Here is a 20,834-nt window from a genome sequence, read left to right on the forward strand (position 1 = left end):
GGAAACCTTTTTAAAGTTTAAAATCTATAGATGTGTATGGCACGGAGTCACCACTCACAAGAAAAAGTGCCAGCTGTACTTACCAGTCGTGCATGAAGTTTTAAAACTTTGCCTATCATTCTCTTTGTTGGTCTCCCTAACCTTTTTGTTGTCTTTTAAAAATATGAATGCTTAAAATTCACTTTATTTTTTCAAAAGGGATATGACTCTGTTGACATTGTGGGTTTTATTTGCTGAAAGAGTGAGCTGACGGGAAATGGAGGGGACATGATTGTAGCAGTTGCACAATGGACAAAGGGAGCATGACTATGGGCTTGTCTCTACTTATCTGGGGATTGACCCATGGCGATTGATCCACCAGCGGTCAATTTAGTGGGTCTAATGAAGACCCGCTAAATCGACCACCAATCGCTCTCCTATCTACTCCGGTACTCCATCAGAATGAAAAGCATAAGGTAAGTTGATGGGAGAGTTTCTGCCGTCGACCTAGTGTGGTGTAGACACCGCAATAAGTTGACCTAAGGTACGTTGACTCCAGCTACAAGAGTAACGTAGCTGGAGTTCCATAACTTAAGTTGACTTAACCCTGTAGTGTAGATCTGCCCTATGACTGCTCTTTCTATTGTTCGATTTTGGTGTTCTTGAATGAGCTTTATTCATGTTTAACTATTAATATTTTATTTAGTAAGGACCCATATAAATTACATACACACTCTAGTTAGCAGCATTTTGAAGGGAATAGTAATTTTCCTACTGATAAAGTAATTGTAGAAATTATGTCTCATTCTTCTCTCCAGAAGAAGCTCTGGAGTTGAAATAGAATTTTTGGAAGTGGAATCATGGTTTGATCAATTATTACCTCCAATCACAATAAAGGAAACTTACTTTTTCAAAGTGTCTGTACAGAATTGTGCTTGGACAATTGCAAAACAAATTTGCAGTGGCCGTTTACACAATCCTCACTGGTGTACACACATCAGAACATCAGATGTTTTGAACGTGCTTCTCTTTCTATGTGAAAAAAGCATACATACAATTTTGCACAGGCCATAAGCATTTACACCTAAGGGTAATGGGTGGAGAAGAGAATCATGTGTACTGATTTCAGTTTTATTTACTTGTTTTTTAATTTAATGTATAAAAGAGCATCTGTACCCATGTTGTAGGCAACAGTTAATCTTACAGTCAGAAAAACCACACCCCATAACACAATACATTAAGAAAATGATCGTACAAGGCACTTGATAGATAACAAAGTCTCTTATATCCATCCCATCTCACTCCATCTAAAAGTTTGTCTTCCCCAGAAATACAAAGGTTTTAAAGTGGTAATGGTAGTAGTAGGTAGGTTGTGCATATTTTATTTTATTTCATTTAAATAGGATATATAATAAAGTGATAGAGCTTGATCCAAAGCACTTTGAAGTCAATGGAATGACTTCAGTGAACTTCAGAACAGACCTTTACTGCAGTGAGAAATCCTGAAAAGCAGTTGGAAGATGGTCATACTTGATTTTTGTCTAGTAACAAGTATCAAGAAGCAAGATTCACTTTGTAGGGCTGCTTTTGAGTTTGTCTTCATTTTCCTCTCATACACCCCCCCACCCCATCACCAATATCACCACCCAATTTGAATGTTATGTGAAAAAAATTGAAAACAAGTAATGCAAAGTAGTTTATATATATATATGTATATATATATATTGTGTGTATATATATATATATTGTGTGTGTGTGTGTATTGCTGTTAAGAGATTATTTTAAAACCTGAGCTGGCTACTAAAAGTAATATTGGCAATTATAAAAAGAGGGCTTTTATGAGTGAGCCTTTGAGTGTTAACATTCCATTTTTTCCAGCTAGAAAATTTGCTTTCAATTCTGTATCAGAGTTTACAATGTAAGAACTTGAGCCTTTCTTGGTTCCTTTGAGACTCAATGTGCATTTGTTTGATGTACTATGGTTTTCAATATGAGACCTCAACTGGGCTTAAAAATGGGATTTCCATCTCTGTAAAATACATTATTACAAAGTTACCATACAGTAAAAAATGAGCATTACAAAAATGGGCTTACTGTGAAGGATAACTGCATATCCAGCTTCTGTGCTATGGGTGACTTGTTTTGTAATTTCCTTCAGATAGGACAAAATCCCTATCCCCAAAAAAGAAAGGGAAAATAAAAAAAAGACAAGATGAATGGAGCCTGTACAGTATCTAATCAGATAACACTAATGCACAGATATTAATGAAGCTGTCAAGCTCTATTCACTGTACTGAAGAAAGAACTAAAGTATACATTGTCCTTTTAACCTTCAACACTGATGTAATGATTTGTAAGCTTTTGGCTTGGTATTGTTTTATTGGAAACTGTGCTTCTGTTATAACATGCAGTAATGAGGGGATAATCTGAAGGCCAGTTAAATGATGCTCTGTATAATATAAGCATCTAATATGCTAGTTAGATTGACAGAGAAAAAAACAGCAGATCTTTCCAGTGTATTTTTCTGTCTTTTATTAGTGTCTGTAATGTGCAGTGTCTTCGTCATTTTCTATATTGAAAGTTAACCTTTTTTGGAACACGTTTCTTCCAGGTCAGTAATAAGATCTATTCCTTATACCATAACTGACAAAGGGTTTTCCATCCTCCCAGATTACCTAAAGTGTGTATCTTGATTTTCTGCCTTAAAGCCTGCCATAGAAGGCACAAATGTCCTATGCATGAGAGTTTGGGAAGTATATCCTAAGGCAGAATCAAACCCTTAGGGCTTGATCCTACAAATGCTTCCTTCTGATGCTGCTTCATCTTATTATTCGGATATCATTTTGCTGGATATTGTACACACATATGCTAAGAGACAGTCTCTTCTCCAAGAGAAGATGATCTGATGAAGTGAGCTGTAGCTCACGAAAGCTTATGCTTTAATAAATTGGTTAGTCTCTAAGGTGCCACAAGTACTCCTTTTCTCTTCTCCAAGGAATTTGTAATCTAAAAAGACAAGGCAGACAATATTATTATCCCTATATAATACCCATACTAGATTTATTATGACCTCCATATTACAGATGGGGAATTGAGGAACAGAGATATTTAGTGACTTGCCACGGTTACACGAGAAGTTTGTGATAGTCAGGAATTGAGCCCCCGACATTGACTGAAAAACAGGACATCTTAATCTCTACTGTAAGTAGTTCCATTGAAGTCTGCATGGCACTACTCACAGTAGAGTAGAACACATTCCTCTGCTGGCCCCCTGTTCAGGACTGAATTTTACTCAGTACTGAGCATTACTTTTACTAGAAAGTATTTGTAAGGTTGGGTCCTCCTTTAGCAGTAAATTAGAACCTGCTGAATTAGCTATCCTAGGAACTGGCTTGACAATGGGTTTGAAAATCTGTTCTCATCATTTCCTGATAGCTAATTAGTAATTCAATCAACACACATATTTCCTCCATTGTTGAAAAATTGCTGATTGTTTTGCAATGTATAAATATCTGGACTGAGTTCAGATTGTTTTTTACAAGCCACTGGATAGTAGTTTAGCAAAAAAAAAATCAGTTAGTAATTTTTTAAGGATTATTTTCTTTAATCAAGGAAATATATTCTTCTCAAAAATAAATATTCTTCATAAACTAATTTATGCAGGCAGATTCCACTATTACTATTATGAGCATGAGCAATTTAAAAGGTCTAAATAGTGACTGAGCGCTAAGTGGTAGACCTTTTTATTTATGTATTATATAAGCATGTGGAACATGCATTCAAGAGTGCTTTCTTTGAGTTGTCTAATATAGACAGGAAATGCCAGTAGCTTCATATACTATAGTAGACTGGGATAGACTACTGAAGTAAACCTGGAATATACTTGTAACCCCCACCTCTCAACTCCCATACCATAAGGAGGCCCATGAAATTTACCTGGGACCAGCCAGGGTTGAAGATTGCATCCCAGAAGGGTTACTACCCTGTTGCCAGGCAACCATCCCTTAAACCAAGAGGAAGCTCAAGGGAAGGAAATAAAGTGGCAATCCCAGATGTCCTGAAAGAGTGGAGCTCTGACTAGTTCTTTACCCAGAGAACAGGTGCCTGGGAGAGAGGAGGTAGCTCCTCCTTCGGGGGTGTCAGTTGAAAAGGAAAAGAAAGGTGTGGGGGGAAGAGGTGAAGAGAGCCAGAGAGGAAAGGAGCATCCATCTCCCCTCAGAAGATTGACTGATTTTTTTAAAGTTGCCCCACAGCTGCCCCAGCCTAGCAGGAAAAAAAGCAGAAAGCTTCTAAGTAATCTTGTCCCCCAGTGTGAGGAGGGGTTAGAGCTGAAAAGCTATTTCTGATATTTGCAGATCATCCGATCTCACAATCAAAATACACATCAGACCACAGTGCCTGTAGTATCTAGAGTTGCACCACAAATAGGTACCTGCACTTGGGACTGACATGTTAGAGGATGTGTGATGGGTTCGGTCACAGAGACCCCCTTGGGACTGTCACCTGATGTGCTGAAACGATCTCTGAGCCTGTTTTCCCTGATGGCTTGGAACTCCAGAACCCTGCCTTAGCCAGACACACTAGTCTGCTGCAACAGGTCTGGTCCATGCCCCCAAAGCTGCAGGCTTTAACTGAAAACCACTCAGCAAGTATTCCTTTCTCCAGCACGCAGACACCCAGCTCCTAATGGGATCCCCAAATAAATCCATTTTACTCTGTATAAAGCTTATACAGGGGAAACTCATAAATTGTCCGCCCTCTATAACACTGATAGAGAGATACGGAGAGCTGTTTGCTCCCCCAGGTATAAATCACTTACTCTGGGTTAATTAATAAACAAAAGTGACTTTATTAAGTATAAAAAGTAGGATTTAAGTGGTTTCAAGTAATAACAGAACAAAGGAAGTTACCAAGCAAAATAAAACAAAACACGCAAGTCTAAGCCTAATACATTAAGAAACTGAATACAGATAAATCTCACCCTCAGAGATGTTCCGATAAGCTTCTTTCACAGACTAGACTCCTTCTTAATCTGGGCGCAATCCTTTCCCCTGGTGCAGTTCTTGTTAGTTCCAGCTCAGGTGGTAACTAGGGGATTTCTCATGACTGCAGCCCACTTTGTTCTGTTCCACCCCCTTTTCTATTTTTGTCACAAGGTGGCAATCCTTTGTCTCTCTCTGGGTTCCCATCCTCCCTTCGAAATGGAAAAGCACCAGGTTTAAGATGGATTCCAGTATCGTGTGACATGTTCACATGTCCTGTGAGACTTCATTACCCACTGTCTGGCACACACATATACAGGAAGGCTTACAAGTAAACAGAGCCATTTATAACCAATTGTCCTAGTTAATGGGAGCCATCAAGATTCCAAGCCACCATTAATGGCCCACACTTTGCATAGTTACAATAGGACTTCAGAGTAACACTTCATATTTCTAGCTTCAGATACAAGAATGATACATTCATACAAATAGGGTGAACACGCTCAGTAGATTATAAGCTTACTATATGCTCAAATAAATTTGTTAGTCTCTAAGGTGCCACAAGTACTCCTTTTCTTTTTGCGGATACAGACTAACATGGCTGCTACTCTGAAACCTGTCATTATAAGCTTTGTAATGATACCTTACAAGAGACCTTTTGCATAAAGCATATTTTAGTTACATTATATTCACACTCATAAGCATATTTCCATAAACATATGGAATGCAACATCACAGGATGACTTAACAACTAAAATCAGGGAGACTTTGAGTGGTTCTGTTAAGTGACTAAAAAAGACAAAAAAAGAAGAGTTTTATGGTGTCCTCTATGGATACCTGTTTATATATTTTACAAATCTAGCCATATTAATATATATTTATTTAATATAACTTGTTCCTTGCATTTTGTGTGTTTATAGTTGCTATTGTTTATATAAAGTTTATTGAAGTGCTTGGTAATTTATACTTATTTATGAAGGGAGTACAGTATTCATAGTTAGGATGGATCATCCATTATTTCCTAGGAGGTGCCACTATTACGGTAGCAGTTCGACTAATCCATATCACCAGTGGGGGGAGTCATGAGTTCATCGGAGAGACCCACATTGGCAGAAAGACCCAGGACCTCACCCCATACGTTCTGAGTTTGTACCTGCAGAGGTGTCAGGGGGATTATATACTGTATGCTTTTTTCTTTATCCTATGAGGCCAGTGATTTCTGCAGAGATCTGGGCCCCAGTTCAGCAAAACACTTATACACACATTTAATTTTAATCACATTAGTTATCCCGTCTCTGTTCAGCAATGGCCTGATCCGAAGTCCATTGTATTCAATGGGATTCCTTCCTTTGACTTCTGTGAACTTTGGGTCAGCCAGGCCCATTGACTTGGAATGTGTGCATTTAAATGTTTTACTCAACATTTGGAAAGGATGCTGTAATGAAGAACTGTAATTCTAGACAGACTTAAGCTGTCTCCTGCAGTCACCACTTCTTTTCCACAATGTAATGTTTTCCCTTTTCACCTCTTGATATCGGTGATCAGTTTTGAAAAATAAGGTTCTGTTCCTAAAGGGTAATGAGTATAGCAGTTTGAAAATTTTCTGACAGAACACTATTCAGTCAAAAAATACAGATTTGAGGGAACTGAATCATTCTGTGGGAAGGTGTTGATTCTGTTGAAAATTTTGATGCAAAACTAGGCAGGGAGGCAGTCTGTCCTGAAAGCTGAAATATTTCACTTCAGTTCTCCTGAAATAGAAGTTTTCACAATTTTTCCTCCTGTGAAAAATGTTGAATATTTGACTTTTTCTCTTGATTTGGGATGACTTTTTTTCCCAAAAATTCTAAATTTTCACAGGAGGGAAATGTCCTTTTCTGGGGGTCAGGTGCTGAACACCTTTTGCAGGGTGCTTAGTTACCATAGTTACCACTGATTTCTTTGAGAGTTGAAGGCTTCCATCATCTCATCGAAGGTGCCCAGCACCTTCCAGGACTGGCAATTCACAAGAATTAATGATGAGCCCAATTTCTTTCTTAAACATGTATAATTATTTCTGTGAACAAAGTCTACACTATATTACTAAATGCATTTTCCCATCAAAATTGTATTTTAAAAGTTTTTGGACCATATTTCTTTAGCAAGGGTCCCTGTAAGTTTAGGAAACTATTAGCATTGAATGCCCCATACTGCAGTCTCACTGCCCTTCAGATTCTGAAGTGAGCTGTAGCTCACAGAAGCTCATGCTCAAATAAATTGGTTAGTCTCTAAGGTGCCACAAGTATTCCTTTTCTTTTTGCGAATACAGACTAACACGGCTGTTACTCTGAAACCTAGTAAGCCTGCTTGTAAAACATATGTAAACTACATGACCTTAGTCATTCATCCTTCTCAATAATGAACTACCTCTCTCTTATGTATATGTAACTTATTTGCCCTTTACTGTTTCACAATGCATCCTCTATGACTCCTGTATCCTTGAATTACAATCTAAAAGAGAAGTCTGTTTCTGCCCTTAGAAAAAGAGGCCAATAAATGGTAACAAAATAAAGGTGCATGTCAATGTGCCAAATGTGGCAATATTGCTTAATGTGTGGTAAGCAAACCAAAGGCCTAGATATGTTTTAATTTTTAAACTTACCAAAAATTTTAATTTAAATCATTTTTATGAACTGCACGTAAGAACAGGAATATCTGTCAAAATTGACCTTTGAATCATACTTTTTTTTAACTTCTTGTGCCCTGCTCTGTTTGAATGAGGCTTTGCAGAGTTTATCTGATGAGGTATATTGTACTGTTTACACATTTTCTTTTAAAATGGAATTCCTTCTGAATCTTTTTTTTCTTTGGAGTGCTGATTTTGGCACCGATGTTAGCTGGTCACTAATATCTAATAGAAAGATATTTTACTCTGCATCCTGGTAATATATTTCCACATGTGTGATGAAGTCCTCCTGTAATCTAAAACATCTTACTTCAACATATCCCACTGTTAAAGTATTGTATGCAACCTAAAACCAACCTAAAATTCTAAAATCAAAGGGACATTTGAAACATAAAATGAATGTATTTTTTTTTAAATAACTGCTATCAGGGCCATGCAGCAGAGAGTTAGCAATAGGTGATATATAGTATACAAATAAACCCCATATACATATACATACATATAAAACACATATACATTTTGTGTCCAGTGTTTCTAGCTCATAATATGGTCCTGTGAATTACTTGATTCTGCAGCATCAGAATTTGACATAGGGTGAAAACCTGGCCCTGTTGGAGTCAGTGGAAGTTTTGCCATTGCTTCCAATAAAGCCAGAATTTCACCCACAGAATATATTGGTTGTTGCAGAATTATAGAGTGAGATGTTAAATTACCTCTGTATTTGACACTGCGACATTGCAACTGCTGATGAAACACCATGTCCAGTTCTGGTGTCCTTACTTTCAAGAAGGATGCTGAAAAATTGGGGAGGGTGTAGAGAAGAACCAACAGAATGATTTAATTGGAAAACCTGCCTTTCAATAAAAGACTCAAGGAGGTCACTGTATTTAGCATAACAAAGAGAAGGTTAAAGGATGAATTTTCAGCATCTGTGAGTAGTTACATGAGGAAAAGAAATTTGATAAAGGTGTGTGTGTACCAAATGTGAAACCTGGGAAGCATGGAAACTTCAAAAAACTTATACTGATATGTGTCAGACTCTGTCACAGAGAATATTTATAAACATTTGTGAGCTAGGAATTGTATTCTAGCTCTATGGAGGAGAGTTACCAAGCCTCCTCCAGGAATTAAAGTCAGTGGGGTGTAATTACTGCAAATCTCAGGACAGGTAAACAACTCCAAAAAACTGTCACTCCCTGAGGGTAATTGCATATTATGTTTCAGACCACAGTCAACCGGTCCATGAGTCAAAGAAAGAGCTTTGTGTATAAAGGCTCACTCTGACCTGTCTGAGTGCCTCTCATTTAGATCCTTAAATTGACATGAATTTGTAACCCAGAGGGAAAACCCTGCTGGAAGGTTTTAAAGGACTTTCAACTTACCAGGGTCTCCGAGCGGAAGATGGGTAACACTTGGTAAGCGACTATGTGTGTAGACTGTTTCCTGTTTATGATATATTTTCTCTGTAATGATTTTTTCGTAAATAAATGTACTGTTGTCTGAAAACTGGCTGGTCACTGGAAGAGCAGAACAGCGGGCAATAGACTAAGGTCAGGCTGCTGGGATAATCATAGTGAATTACAAGGGGGGCAGCAAACTTAAATCCCTAGTCTGGAGGAAGAGGGAAGAAGGTCCCCACTCACAGAGAGGTGATGGCTGGAGGTATGAGACCTACAGGGGAGCCCTTGAGCAGATCCCAGAGGCAGCAGCAGTTCAGTTAACCCTGGAACTGTGACAGGGGCTTCTCAATCTATCAGACAAAGGAGTAACAAGAACCAGTGACTGGAAGTTGAAATTAAATAAATTCAGACTAGAAAGAAGGCACTTTTTTAAAAAAAAATCAAGGGTTGTGAGGGATTCCCATAACTGGATATTTGAAATCAGGATTGGACTTTTTTTCTAGAAGATATGCTTTAGTTCAGTGGTTCCCAAACTTGTTCCGCTGCTTGTGCAGGGAAAGCCCCTGGCAGGCCGGGCTGGTTTGTTTACCTGCCGCGTCCACATGTTCGGCTGATCGCGGCTCCCAGTGGCTGCGGTTCACTGCTCCAGGTCACTGGGAGCTGCTGGAAGCGTCGCGGGCCAAGGGACATACTGGCCGCCATTGCTTTAATTCATGCACCACTATTGGACTTGAGGCAGGAATAAAATACAGGGAAATTGTATTGCTGTGTTATAAGGAGGTCAGAATGGATGATCACAGTGGTCCCTTCTAGCCTTAAAACCTACAGATATATGTTCCAGAAAAAATATTTTCTTTCTGTTTTGAAGTTGTGTTTCTGGCCTCATAACTGTGAACATAGGCTTGAAAATGTGAAGCAAGTGCAAACCAATAGATCGACGTTTTCCCAAATCTTCAGACAGCCTAAAACATTAGCTCTGAGGGGTGTGAGCTGCCCTATTCATCTTTATGTTTTTTTAAACTTTGAAATCTTAAGTTAAATAGCAACACTTGTTAACTCTTTTATTCCTGAGCATTTTAGCAGAAATATGCAACTTATGTCACACCTTTGCCCGGCTGCCACAAGCTCCAGCTACCCCCATGATGATTTTTATGATTCAGTTAAACATTGTCAGTACGATCACCAGCCACAGATTGAAAATGTTGGGACACTACATGTTAAACTGAAATTAATATAAAAATAAATGGAATGGGGCTAGTGTACTCACTGTATTATTCATTTGCATAGCTAGCTCATTAAAACCTCAATTTTCTAATTGTAAATGAAGCTGCCACCACCACAGCACAGTGCCACAGAATTCAAACACTTAGCTACAGAATTTGTGTGCCCTTTGCCTCAGAGTTCCCAGGCTTTGCTCGAAACATATCAGCTTTTTATCTTTAACATTTTCTCCCTCTTCTCTATGCCATTGTTTGGAACCTAATTTATTTCACTGGTATGGGTAGTTGCGCTAGAAAATAAGAATAGCCTTAACACATGGCAGGTTTCTTGTTCTCTCTGTAAGCCTGATGCACAGCATATCATATCAGTTGCTTCATTGCCCTGTTTCTGGAACTTCTCTTAGATACCATATGTACCACAATGCCTGTCATGCTACATCATGATAGCGGCACCATGGATACTGATGCTGAATGGCTGACACATGTGGATTCCTCAGATTGTTGTATTTCAGATGTAAAACTAAATGGAGGTTGAGATTCAAAATAACTGTACTTGTTTTTGTAACAAAAATTAAAAAAAACAGTTCACTCATATATCAAAATTACGGTAGATCAAGAGAATCTACTTTATTTTAATACTTGAACTGCTCAGAATGACTGACTTGGACATGTTTTTTGAATGCTTTAGGCTCTGATTCAAGAAATCATTAAACATAGAATCATGGAGTCATAGAAGATTATGGTTGGAAGAGACCTCAGGAGGTCATGTAGTCCAACCCTCTGCTGAAAGCAGGACCAACCCCAACTAAATCATCCCAGCCAGGGCTTTGTCAAGCTGGGCCTTAAAAATCTCTAGGAATGGAGATTCCACCACCTCCCTAGTTAACCCGTTCCAGTGCTTCACCATGCTCTTAGTGAAATAGTTTTTCCTAATATCTAACCTAGACCTCCCCCACTGCAACTTGAGACCATTACTCCTTGTTGTCATCAGCTACCACTGAGAACAGTCTAGATCCATCCTCTTTGGAACCCCCTTTCAGGTAGTTGAAAGCAGCTATCAAATCCCCCCTCATTCTTCTCTTCTGCAGACTAAACAATCCCAGTTCCCTGAGCCTCTCCTCGTAAATCATGTGCCCCCTAATCATTTTCATTGCCCTCTGCTGGACTCTCTCCAATTCATCCACATCCTTTCTGTAGTAGTGGGCCCAAAACTGGATGCAGTATTCCAGATGTGGCCTCACCACTGCTGAATAGAGGGGAATGGTCACAACCCTCAATCTGCTGGCAATGCTCCTACTAATGCAGCCCAATATGGCGTTAGCCTTCTTGACAACAAGGGCACACTGTTGACTCATATCCAGCTTCTCATCCACTGTAATCTCCAGGCCCTTTTCTGCAGCCAGTCGATCCCCAGCCTATTAGCACTGCATAGGATTCTTCCATTCTAAGTTCAGGACTCTGCACTTCTCCTTGTTGAACCTCAGCAGATTTCTTTTGGCTCAATCCTCCAATTTTTCTAGGTCACTCTGGACCGTATCCCTACCCTCCAGTATATCTACCCCCGCCCCCAGTTTAGTGTCATCCATGAACTTGCTGAGGGTACAATTAATCCCATCATCCAGATCATTAATGAAGATGTTGAACAAAACCGGCCTCAGGACCGACTCCTGGGGCACACCAATTGATACTGGCTGCCAACTAGATATTGAGTCATTGATCACTACCCGTTGCGCCTGACGATCTAGCCAGCTTTCTATTCACCTTATAGTCCATTCATCCAATCCATACTTCTTTAACTTACTGGCAAGAATACTGTAGGAGACTGTATCAAAAGCTTTGCTCAACTCAAGGTATATCACATCCACCACTTTCTCCATATCCACAGAGCCAGTTATCTCATCATAGAAGGCAATCAGGTTGGTTAGGTATGACTTGCCCTTGGTGAATCCATGTTGACTGTTCCTGATCACCTTCCTCTCCTCCAAGTGCTTCAAAATGGATTCCTTGAAGACCTGCTCCATGATTTTTGCAGGGCAGATGTGAGGCTGACCAGTCTGTAGTTCCCCGAATTCTCCTTCTTCCGTTTTTTAAAGATGGGCACTATAGTTGCCTTTTTCCAATCATCCGGGACCTCCCCTGGTTGCCACGAGTTTTCAAAGATAATGGCTAATGGCTCTGCAATCACATCAGCCAACTCCCTCAGCACCATCGGATGCATTGCATCTGGCCCCGTGGACTTGTGCATGTTCAGCTTTTCTAAATAGTTCTTAACCTGCTCTTTCAACACTGAGGTCTGCTCACCTCCTCCCCATATTGTGCTGCCCAGTGCAGCCGTCTGGGAGCTGACCTTGTCTGTGATGACCGAGGCAAAAAAAGCATTATCTACTTAAGCTTTTTCACATCATCTGTCACTAGGTTGCCTCCCCCATTCAGTAAGGGTCCCATGCTTTCCTTGACCTTCTTCTTGTTGCTAATATACCTGTAGAAACCCTTCTTGTTATCTTTCACTTCCCTTGCTAGTTGCAACTCCATTTGTGCCTTGGCCTTTCTGATTACATCCCTGCATGCTTGAGCAATATTTTTATACTCCTCCCTAGTCATCTGCCCAAGTTTCAACTTCTTGTAAGCTTCCTTTTTTGTGTTTAAGCTCACAGAAGATTTCACTGTTAAGCCATATTTTCTATTCTTTCTCCACATTAGGGTCATTTGTTCCTACACCCTCAATAAGGCTTCTTTAAAATACAGACAACTCTCCTCAACTCCTTTCCCCCCCTCATATTAACCTCCTAGAGGATACTGCCCATCAGTTCCCTGAGAAGTCAAAGTCTGCTTTTCTGAAGTCTAGCATCCTTATTCTGCTGCTCTCCTTTCTTCCTTGTGTCAGGATCCTGAACTCGACCATCTCATGGTCACTGCTGCCCAGGTTGCCACACACTTCTACTTCCCCTACCAATTCTTTAAATGCATAACTTAAAGCACATGTCTAAGCCCATCCCTATTCAGCAAAACAGTGAACTTCCACATGGAGTTTAGAAAAATTCATCTCCTTTTGAACACAATAGGCCAAATTCTTCTCTTATTTATGCAGGTATATACTGTTTCAGGTTGGACTGTAAAATTAATGTAAACACCGTTGACTTTGATGGACTTACTTTGGATATATATATATCAGTGTAACTGAGAGGAGAGATTGGCCTACAATGTATGCAGGTTAGCAGATTTATGTTTCGGTTCTGATTTGGCTAATAATTCCCATAAATACTGTTCCTCCAAGTGTGTATAAAGATGTTTTGCAGATATCAGCAGGTTATTGTCGCAGGGCATTTCAGATGTTAACAATTGTTTCCAGTATCTGTACAATCATACCAATTTTCTGTAAGTATTTTATAGTCTCATGAATATAGTTTGAAAGTGTAGCTGATTAACCAAACTGCAGACTTAGCAAGGCTTCAGTCCCTTCATTGTTGTGTAGAAATGAATGCTTCTGTAATGTAGAAGGCAGCTCGGTAGCTAGGCACTCAGTGCATCCTGACTCTATCCGGCTCAGACCTTCATGGTAGCCAGAGACATTACATTGTAGAGTATGGGCATATCACTGATATTAATTCACTTCTTTCTTTCAGGGACTTCTTTTGCAGCAGGATGTAATATCAACATCAGTAAAATTTGTCCTCTAGTTTCATGGAGGCTACTATCCAAATCATATCCTTGTGTTCTGGAAAAGATTATTGGGTCTGGAATATTGAGTGCTGTGTGTTTCTTATTGACATCTAATATAGTATTGTCTGCGAAAAATATATTTATATAGTGGATATTAATGAAGCAAAACCAAGTGAAGCAACTTTTGCATAGACTGATAAATAGTCTAGATCAAATGTTCTCTGGGCTACATCCAGATGCAATATGCTACAATGCAGACAATACAGTGTGATGCTGATTTGCGGCAGTGCACTGTATCCAAACTGCTTCTGCATTTGGACCATCCCATTGGTCAGTATCTTCCTAACACTGTCTCAAAATTCTGTCCAATTGTTGTAGTCTTTTAAATGATAATTTCTAGTGAGTAGCTCCTGCCAAATGTGTGGCCCTAGACAGTGTAGTAAAAAGGAAATGATAAAGTGATATTATATGGATGGTAAATACTCATAACACAAAATGAAGGAGTCACACACATTAAAAACATTGGGCAAAATTCTGGCCCTGGGAAATCACAGGGATTTCATCCGTAGAGAGGGATTTTCAAAAATAGTCATCACTGGCCATCAGCTTTAGTAGGAGCAGAGTTAGTCCAATGCCGGGCATTTTTGAAAATCCCCTTCAGACAGGACATCTCATTTGTCTTTATACGTTTCAATAAGTGTTCATTAAAACCACATGGTAAAGTTTTGTTTTTTGTTTTGTACTCTCACTCCATTTTGGTTAAGCAGCACTGGCTTCTCCTGTTGAATTTTTGCTCTTTCCCTTGGCAGTTGCCTGTTGTTTTATAACTACTAAATTAATGCACTGATGGAAAATAACTTTAGCTTTAATTGGCAGCCTTAGAATCAATCAAAATATCTTGGATTAGACCAAGGGACATACTGCAAATAGTGGAAAGCTAAATGCTAAAGATCAGTAGTTTTCAGTGATCTGCCAGTCAAAAATGCTGCCTGGATATCAGTGGCAGAGTTCTTTATATATATCTATACTGACATTTGTAAATGCAAGAGCTTTGCTGCACCATCTATTTAATTAGTAATTAAATTTCAAAATAACTTTCTCTTTCTAGGAGCTGGATTTTGAAGCTAAAACAAGCTATACACTGAGGATAGAAGCAGCAAATAAGCATGTTGACTCTCGCTTTCAAAGTCTGGGGCCCTTTAGCGATATGACAACAGTGAAGATAATTGTGGAGGATGTGGATGAGCCTCCTGTATTCACTTCCCATTTGTATTCCATGGTAGTGTCTGAAGCAGCAAAGGTTGGCACCATCATTGGAACAGTTGCAGCCCATGACCCTGATATCTTGAACAGCCCTGTTAGGTAATTATGAGGCTTTGTTTATGTATGTACATACGTACGTATGCATGTTGTCCTTTGAAGTCATTTTGTCCAGTGTATTTCAGGATTATTAATTTATACCGGAAGGGATTATTTAGTTTTTTCAGCATATGTCCGTGCTGTTTAAAAAGTTTGTTTATTTTGACTCCAGTGTTGCAGTAGCTTTGATAAACAATTTATTTAAATCTCTTTAAAGATAGATATAGATATAGATATATATAATATATTCAGGTTTCTGAAACAAAAAAAATCACTTGATTATCCAAGTTCAGCAGCGGTTAGGAAGAATCCACAAACCATAGTTTATGTCCCTATTAAATCATTTATGCCAAACCTATTATAGAGAAAACTATGTACAAAAAAGAAGTGATGCATTTTCTGGATGCATTGACAATGTGTATGTTGTAGAATTTGTATTCAAAAGAAGAACAAACTGGAGTTTCATTTGTTTAGCAAATTATATTTTATAGTTATTTGTTTGAAAGATATGTGTTTGCATTATTTCAGCTTTATTATTCAGCTGCTTCAGGCTCACTCTTTCTATTACAATATAAAGATTAATTACTTATATAATTAATGTATACAGTCCACGCTTTGTATAATTACCAGACAAAAATGATTTTTAAGATAAAGGTTATAAATATATAAAGAGTGGGATTTTCAAAAGAACTTAGGAGCATGAGTCCTATTGATTTTCAGCCTTAGGTGCTTCTGAAATTCCTACCAGAAGCCCTAAGTGAAAAGACCTTATAACTAGGCCCTACAGTAATACATATAAGTAACAGTAAAAACAAAAACATTTTAATATTATAGTGCAGAAACTTGGACCTGAGGTTCCACAGTGCAAATTGTCCATATATCACAGAAATGGACAGAGTCAAGAAATATATTTGATGGCATACGGACAATGAAGACTCAGCAGGGGTTACAATAAGTATAAATGGTGTTCTAAACAGGATAGAGGGGATGTCTCAGATATGTTGGCTGTGTGCCTTTTACTGGTCCCACTGAGGTAAAATATCTGCCATCACCACAGGGAAAGATGTGGTCACATTTCCCTCCTACGAGGGAGGGAATGAAAAATCTGTTTCAGGTATTTCCCTCCTTCTTTCTGCATGTTTAGATGGATAATCTGCCACAATATCATGCTTGGAATCCACATATTATGAACATATGACAAGGAGCCACATATAGAGAGTGAATTTTATGTTTGTGGTTGTGTGGGGGAGAGGAACAGTGACAGAAAAAGAATTACAGTGATCTGGCTGTGTTTTAACTTATGTGATCACTTTCTAAGTACTGTATAGGTGTTAATACTAGATGTCACAATGCTATCCACACGATAGGGACAGTATAAGTAAAAGTTTTATGTAATATTTCTGTCCCACTGAAATTCTAACCTATTTGAGACCTGTGGAAAATAGGGAAATGTGTTTAAGAGAAAGTTGCTGTTAAGTGTTATTATTGTTAATATTATTCATTTGGCATACACACTGAAAACTTTATATGGTACTAATTAATTATTTCACCTTTTCTGCTGTTATCTAATTTTTATTTACACTTATTCAAGGTGATTTTATCACTGTGTTGTGGCTCTGTACTTTACAATGCAGCAACCCTAACGTAAAAATAAAGCATGTATCTCACATGAAGAGGTGATGTATGTGTTCTCTCTCTCTCTTTCTCAATATATATTAGCAACAGATTCAAAATAAATGTACAAACAAGTACTAGATGGATGAGTTGGCATGGACTTACTTCTGAAATTTATCTTCACTAAGCTCTCTCTGCCACGGCAATGTTTTCTGGCAGTGTTGTTAGCATCTGGTTTATAAGATTTGGTTTTAGCAGAACTGCAAGGGTTAGTGTTAGTTCCAACTTCCATCTATATGCAATCCATCCTGACTGCTCTCTTTTTTTCCTGTAAAAGGGTGAGAGTCAAATTTTTAATCTCACTTTTGTCAATTTGCACCACTCCAGCAGCACAAAGCAGCCATAAAACTAGGTTAATTGGCATCTTGATGATTTCTCTGGGCTGAAGGGCATCCCAAGGTTGTGTGGACTCAGGGGTAGAGCAGGCCAAAATTTTTAAACAAAACTTTTTTCTGCCAAAAATGTAGATTCAGCTACATCAAAATGGTTCACTAATTTGTTTCAGTTTCACCTGATTGTTTGTGTAAAAAACAAACAAAAAAATCCTTTCCTTGAAACATTTTGTTTCAACATTTACAAAACATTTTTTGATTTTTTGATTCAAAATGAGTTTTCCTCTTGAAATTTCCTTTAGTTTTATTAATTAAATAAAAATGTTTAAATACTGCTCAAAATGGAAATGAAATTTTATTTTTTGATTTTTCAATTGTTTGAAAATTTCAAAAAATGATTGTCTTTGAGTTGTCCCAAAACAGTTTTTCAGAATTACAAGTGAACCAAAAAATCTGTTATTTGCATAGCTCCACATAGGGGGTGTGATTGGAGAAAGAAACCAGAGAAATAGACAGGATGTGCCAATGCCATCATAATCCCTGGGTGCCGAAATCATGCCGTGAGAAACCATTGATATAAATTAGAGCTGTCCTGAATCTGCTATAATTTACATAAAGGTTCAGACTCACCAGGATTGGAAGAGCATAAAAGAGTCTTTTACATATATATAGAATACATATATAATATATATAATATAATATATTACTTTTCTTGATCCATTTAGGAAGTTTAGATGATTATTTCAACAATATATGTTCGAAGAAGGAAAATGGATATTGACAAAAGAACTGAATTTATACATGTCTTGAAATATTGGGTGGGATATTGTGATTATAAGATTAGACACTTCTAAACCTTGACATCAAAGAAAAATAGAGGGTGTGGTAAGAAAAGCAGGGGTTGTCTCAAAAGGTACTGAGAATTATTGAGGTTTGAAATAGCTTTGGCAAAAGACCTGCCAAACTAATTTTCAAATACAACTGAGAGTAAGGAATTAAAAGATTAAATCACGTTGAAATAGATTTTTAGAATCTGAGTATGGATGCAGTACTTGTAAGTAAGTATTAGGGGAAATCTCTTTTTCAGAAACATTCATTTTTTTTTCTTCTTCTAGCCATATGTGTTGCAATTTATGTAATCTGTTGTTTTTAAACCAGTAAATCTTTGGCTCATCAGATTGCACAGTGATAGCGTTAATAACTGGAAAGCCTGATGTTTGGCAAGGGACTGAATCCCTACTGCTGGGCAAGACTGACTGCATTGCAAAGGTGACAGGTACAGCATAGTCTCTAGGGATAACATGCCAGCCATGAAACAGTTGATGAGCATTGCTGACCAAATACACAGCAGTTCTGGCATGGAGAAAAGGAAACGTTGAAATAGAAAAGACAAGAAATACAATAAAATAAAAAGGAGTGTTTGCTGATGAGAAAGGGAAAGTTCTAAATGTTGAATGCCAAAAAGTTTTTTCATTAGCGCTTCTGTTGCTATAGAACCCTCAGCACATAATATTCTACAGTAAAGCAACACCAAGTGTATAACAAGTTTCTGCTCCAGACAACTTGCAGTCTAAAGGGACAGATGAAAGCAATGTAGTACAGCCCAGAACAAACTGGCATAGTACAATATAGTACAAATGCATAATGGTATATGGTCATTATATCTGGGAAGTGATCTCGTTGGGATATCTACTGTAATTCGACCGTTCCACATTTTTACAAGGTTTGATCAGTAATATACCACAAGTGAAGTAGTTGCATTGTTATGACAGTAATTATAATGTTTGGCCAGATGATGATTCTTTAACTCACACTGAGTAGTAAATAAGCATGGTATGTCAAGAAGTCATTGTTAGTAAACCTAAAACTGCATAATCCCATCTCCCATTTTCACACAGGAAAAGTAAACAATGGACAGGGTTCTCCCTTCCCTCTGTGTTTTCTGCTTGTTTTCTGTCTCCCCCTTCCTAGCAAACAATATGTTAAGCCAAGAAACTCAATGTGTTTGTCTAATGACAATAAAGCACCAGGAGCTGGCAGGCAAATATGTAATCCCCTGACCTCCAAGTATTTTTTTTCCCCAGACCCATAGCACAGGGTAAGACAGGAGCTCTTCCACGAGTGACTTAAGTTCTGTTTCTCTCAGTGCCAGCTCTGCTGGGAGCTGCATGAATTTGATACAGCCCTGTAGCAAGCTTCCAGTTGTGATTCATATTAGGTTTGGGTTCAGGAGTATGCTATTCCATGAATAAATGAATGGCTCCCTTAAGGAGGAAAGTAAGAAAAGATAAGGAAATACCTGTAACCTCACTGAAGAAGGCATTATGTAGGGGAACAGAGCCAGCATCTCTTAGCACTGTTCACTTTGTAGCCTCAAGAGGCAGCATATACAGTTTTGCTTCTTCCAGGAAACCTGAGCAATACCTGAGCAATGAAGAAAAAGAGTCAAAAAGGGGGAAACAATGAGTGCTCTTTCTATCTAATGAGAAATTAGTGAAATGTTTTGATAAACTATAGCTGAACATAGATCAGAAGTTTTCTTTAACCTTTCACCTAGGTACTCAATCGACCGAAACACAGACCTGGAGAGATATTTCAATATTGATGCCAACAGTGGAGTCATTACAACTGCCAAGTCTTTGGATAGAGAAACGAATGCTGTTCATAACATCACTGTCTTGGCTATGGAGAGTCGTAAGTTACAATTTAAAGGTTTTATACACAGAATGAACAAAAGATTCAGGTTCAATTATAATAATTGCTTGATGGCATTGAATAAAAATATGAAAATGTAGACCTATATATCCGATCTCACTATAGATAATGTGATGAGGACTGTGTTGTAAATAATAGATAGATAGATAGATAGATAGATAGATAGATAGATAGATAGATAGATAGATAGATAGATAGATAGATAGATAGATAGATAGATAGATAGGACCTACCTACCTACCTACCTAACACCTCCTCTGCCTCACACCTTGTGCAGTCAGTTAGACCTATCTCATTGCAGACAGGTATTTTATTCATTAAGACACATGTCCTCTGAACTCTGTGATTATCAGTTTACTGTGCAATACCCCTTTTACCACAGATTGGCAATTGTCTTGCACACCAATAGAAAGCATAGGTCCGTATTGCTAAAATCCATGATTGCTTCAATTTGGGGATGTAATTCAGGTTTGAGAGGAATTACACCATGTCTGCAAATAAAGGTGCTAGATTCCTAGAACTAGATTCACTCTTAATAGTAAGGGAATTGCAGGGAGAATGACTTGGGTGGTTAGATGGTACTTCTCTTATGCTACCCACAGTTACAGGGAAGCCATAAATTATGTCATAGGCTTCCCTGAATTACTGAGGGGAATTAACTGAATAAATGCATCTCATATCCATTCTAACCATGCCCCATCCTAGATGAATGGTACTATGCTGACTGGCTGTGAGCCCACTCAAGGTGGCTGGGTTTTTATGTCACCTCATTCCCATCCCCCCAGGGACTTTTTGCTCCTGAGGTTTATCCATTGGAATTTGAATTTGACCCCTGTGGTGAAATACGG

The 20,834-nt window shown here is 38.3% G+C and overlaps 1 protein-coding gene across 1 annotated transcript in view; it reads left to right on the forward strand.

Moving 5' to 3' along the window:
• The window catches only part of LOC311515594 (cadherin-7), a 101,627-nt gene that overhangs the window by 65,604 nt on the left and 15,189 nt on the right, over positions 1 to 20,834 (forward strand). Inside the window, exons 7-8 of the mRNA XM_084618798.1 lie at positions 15,015 to 15,268; positions 19,829 to 19,965. Of these exons, the coding sequence (XP_084474924.1) occupies positions 15,015 to 15,268; positions 19,829 to 19,965 (391 nt within the window). The remainder of the gene's footprint in view (positions 1 to 15,014; positions 15,269 to 19,828; positions 19,966 to 20,834) is intronic.

Source organism: Lepidochelys olivacea (assembly GCF_965140295.1).
Source record: "Lepidochelys olivacea isolate rLepOli2 genome assembly, chromosome: 2".
Taxonomy (NCBI): domain Eukaryota; kingdom Metazoa; phylum Chordata; order Testudines; family Cheloniidae; genus Lepidochelys; species Lepidochelys olivacea.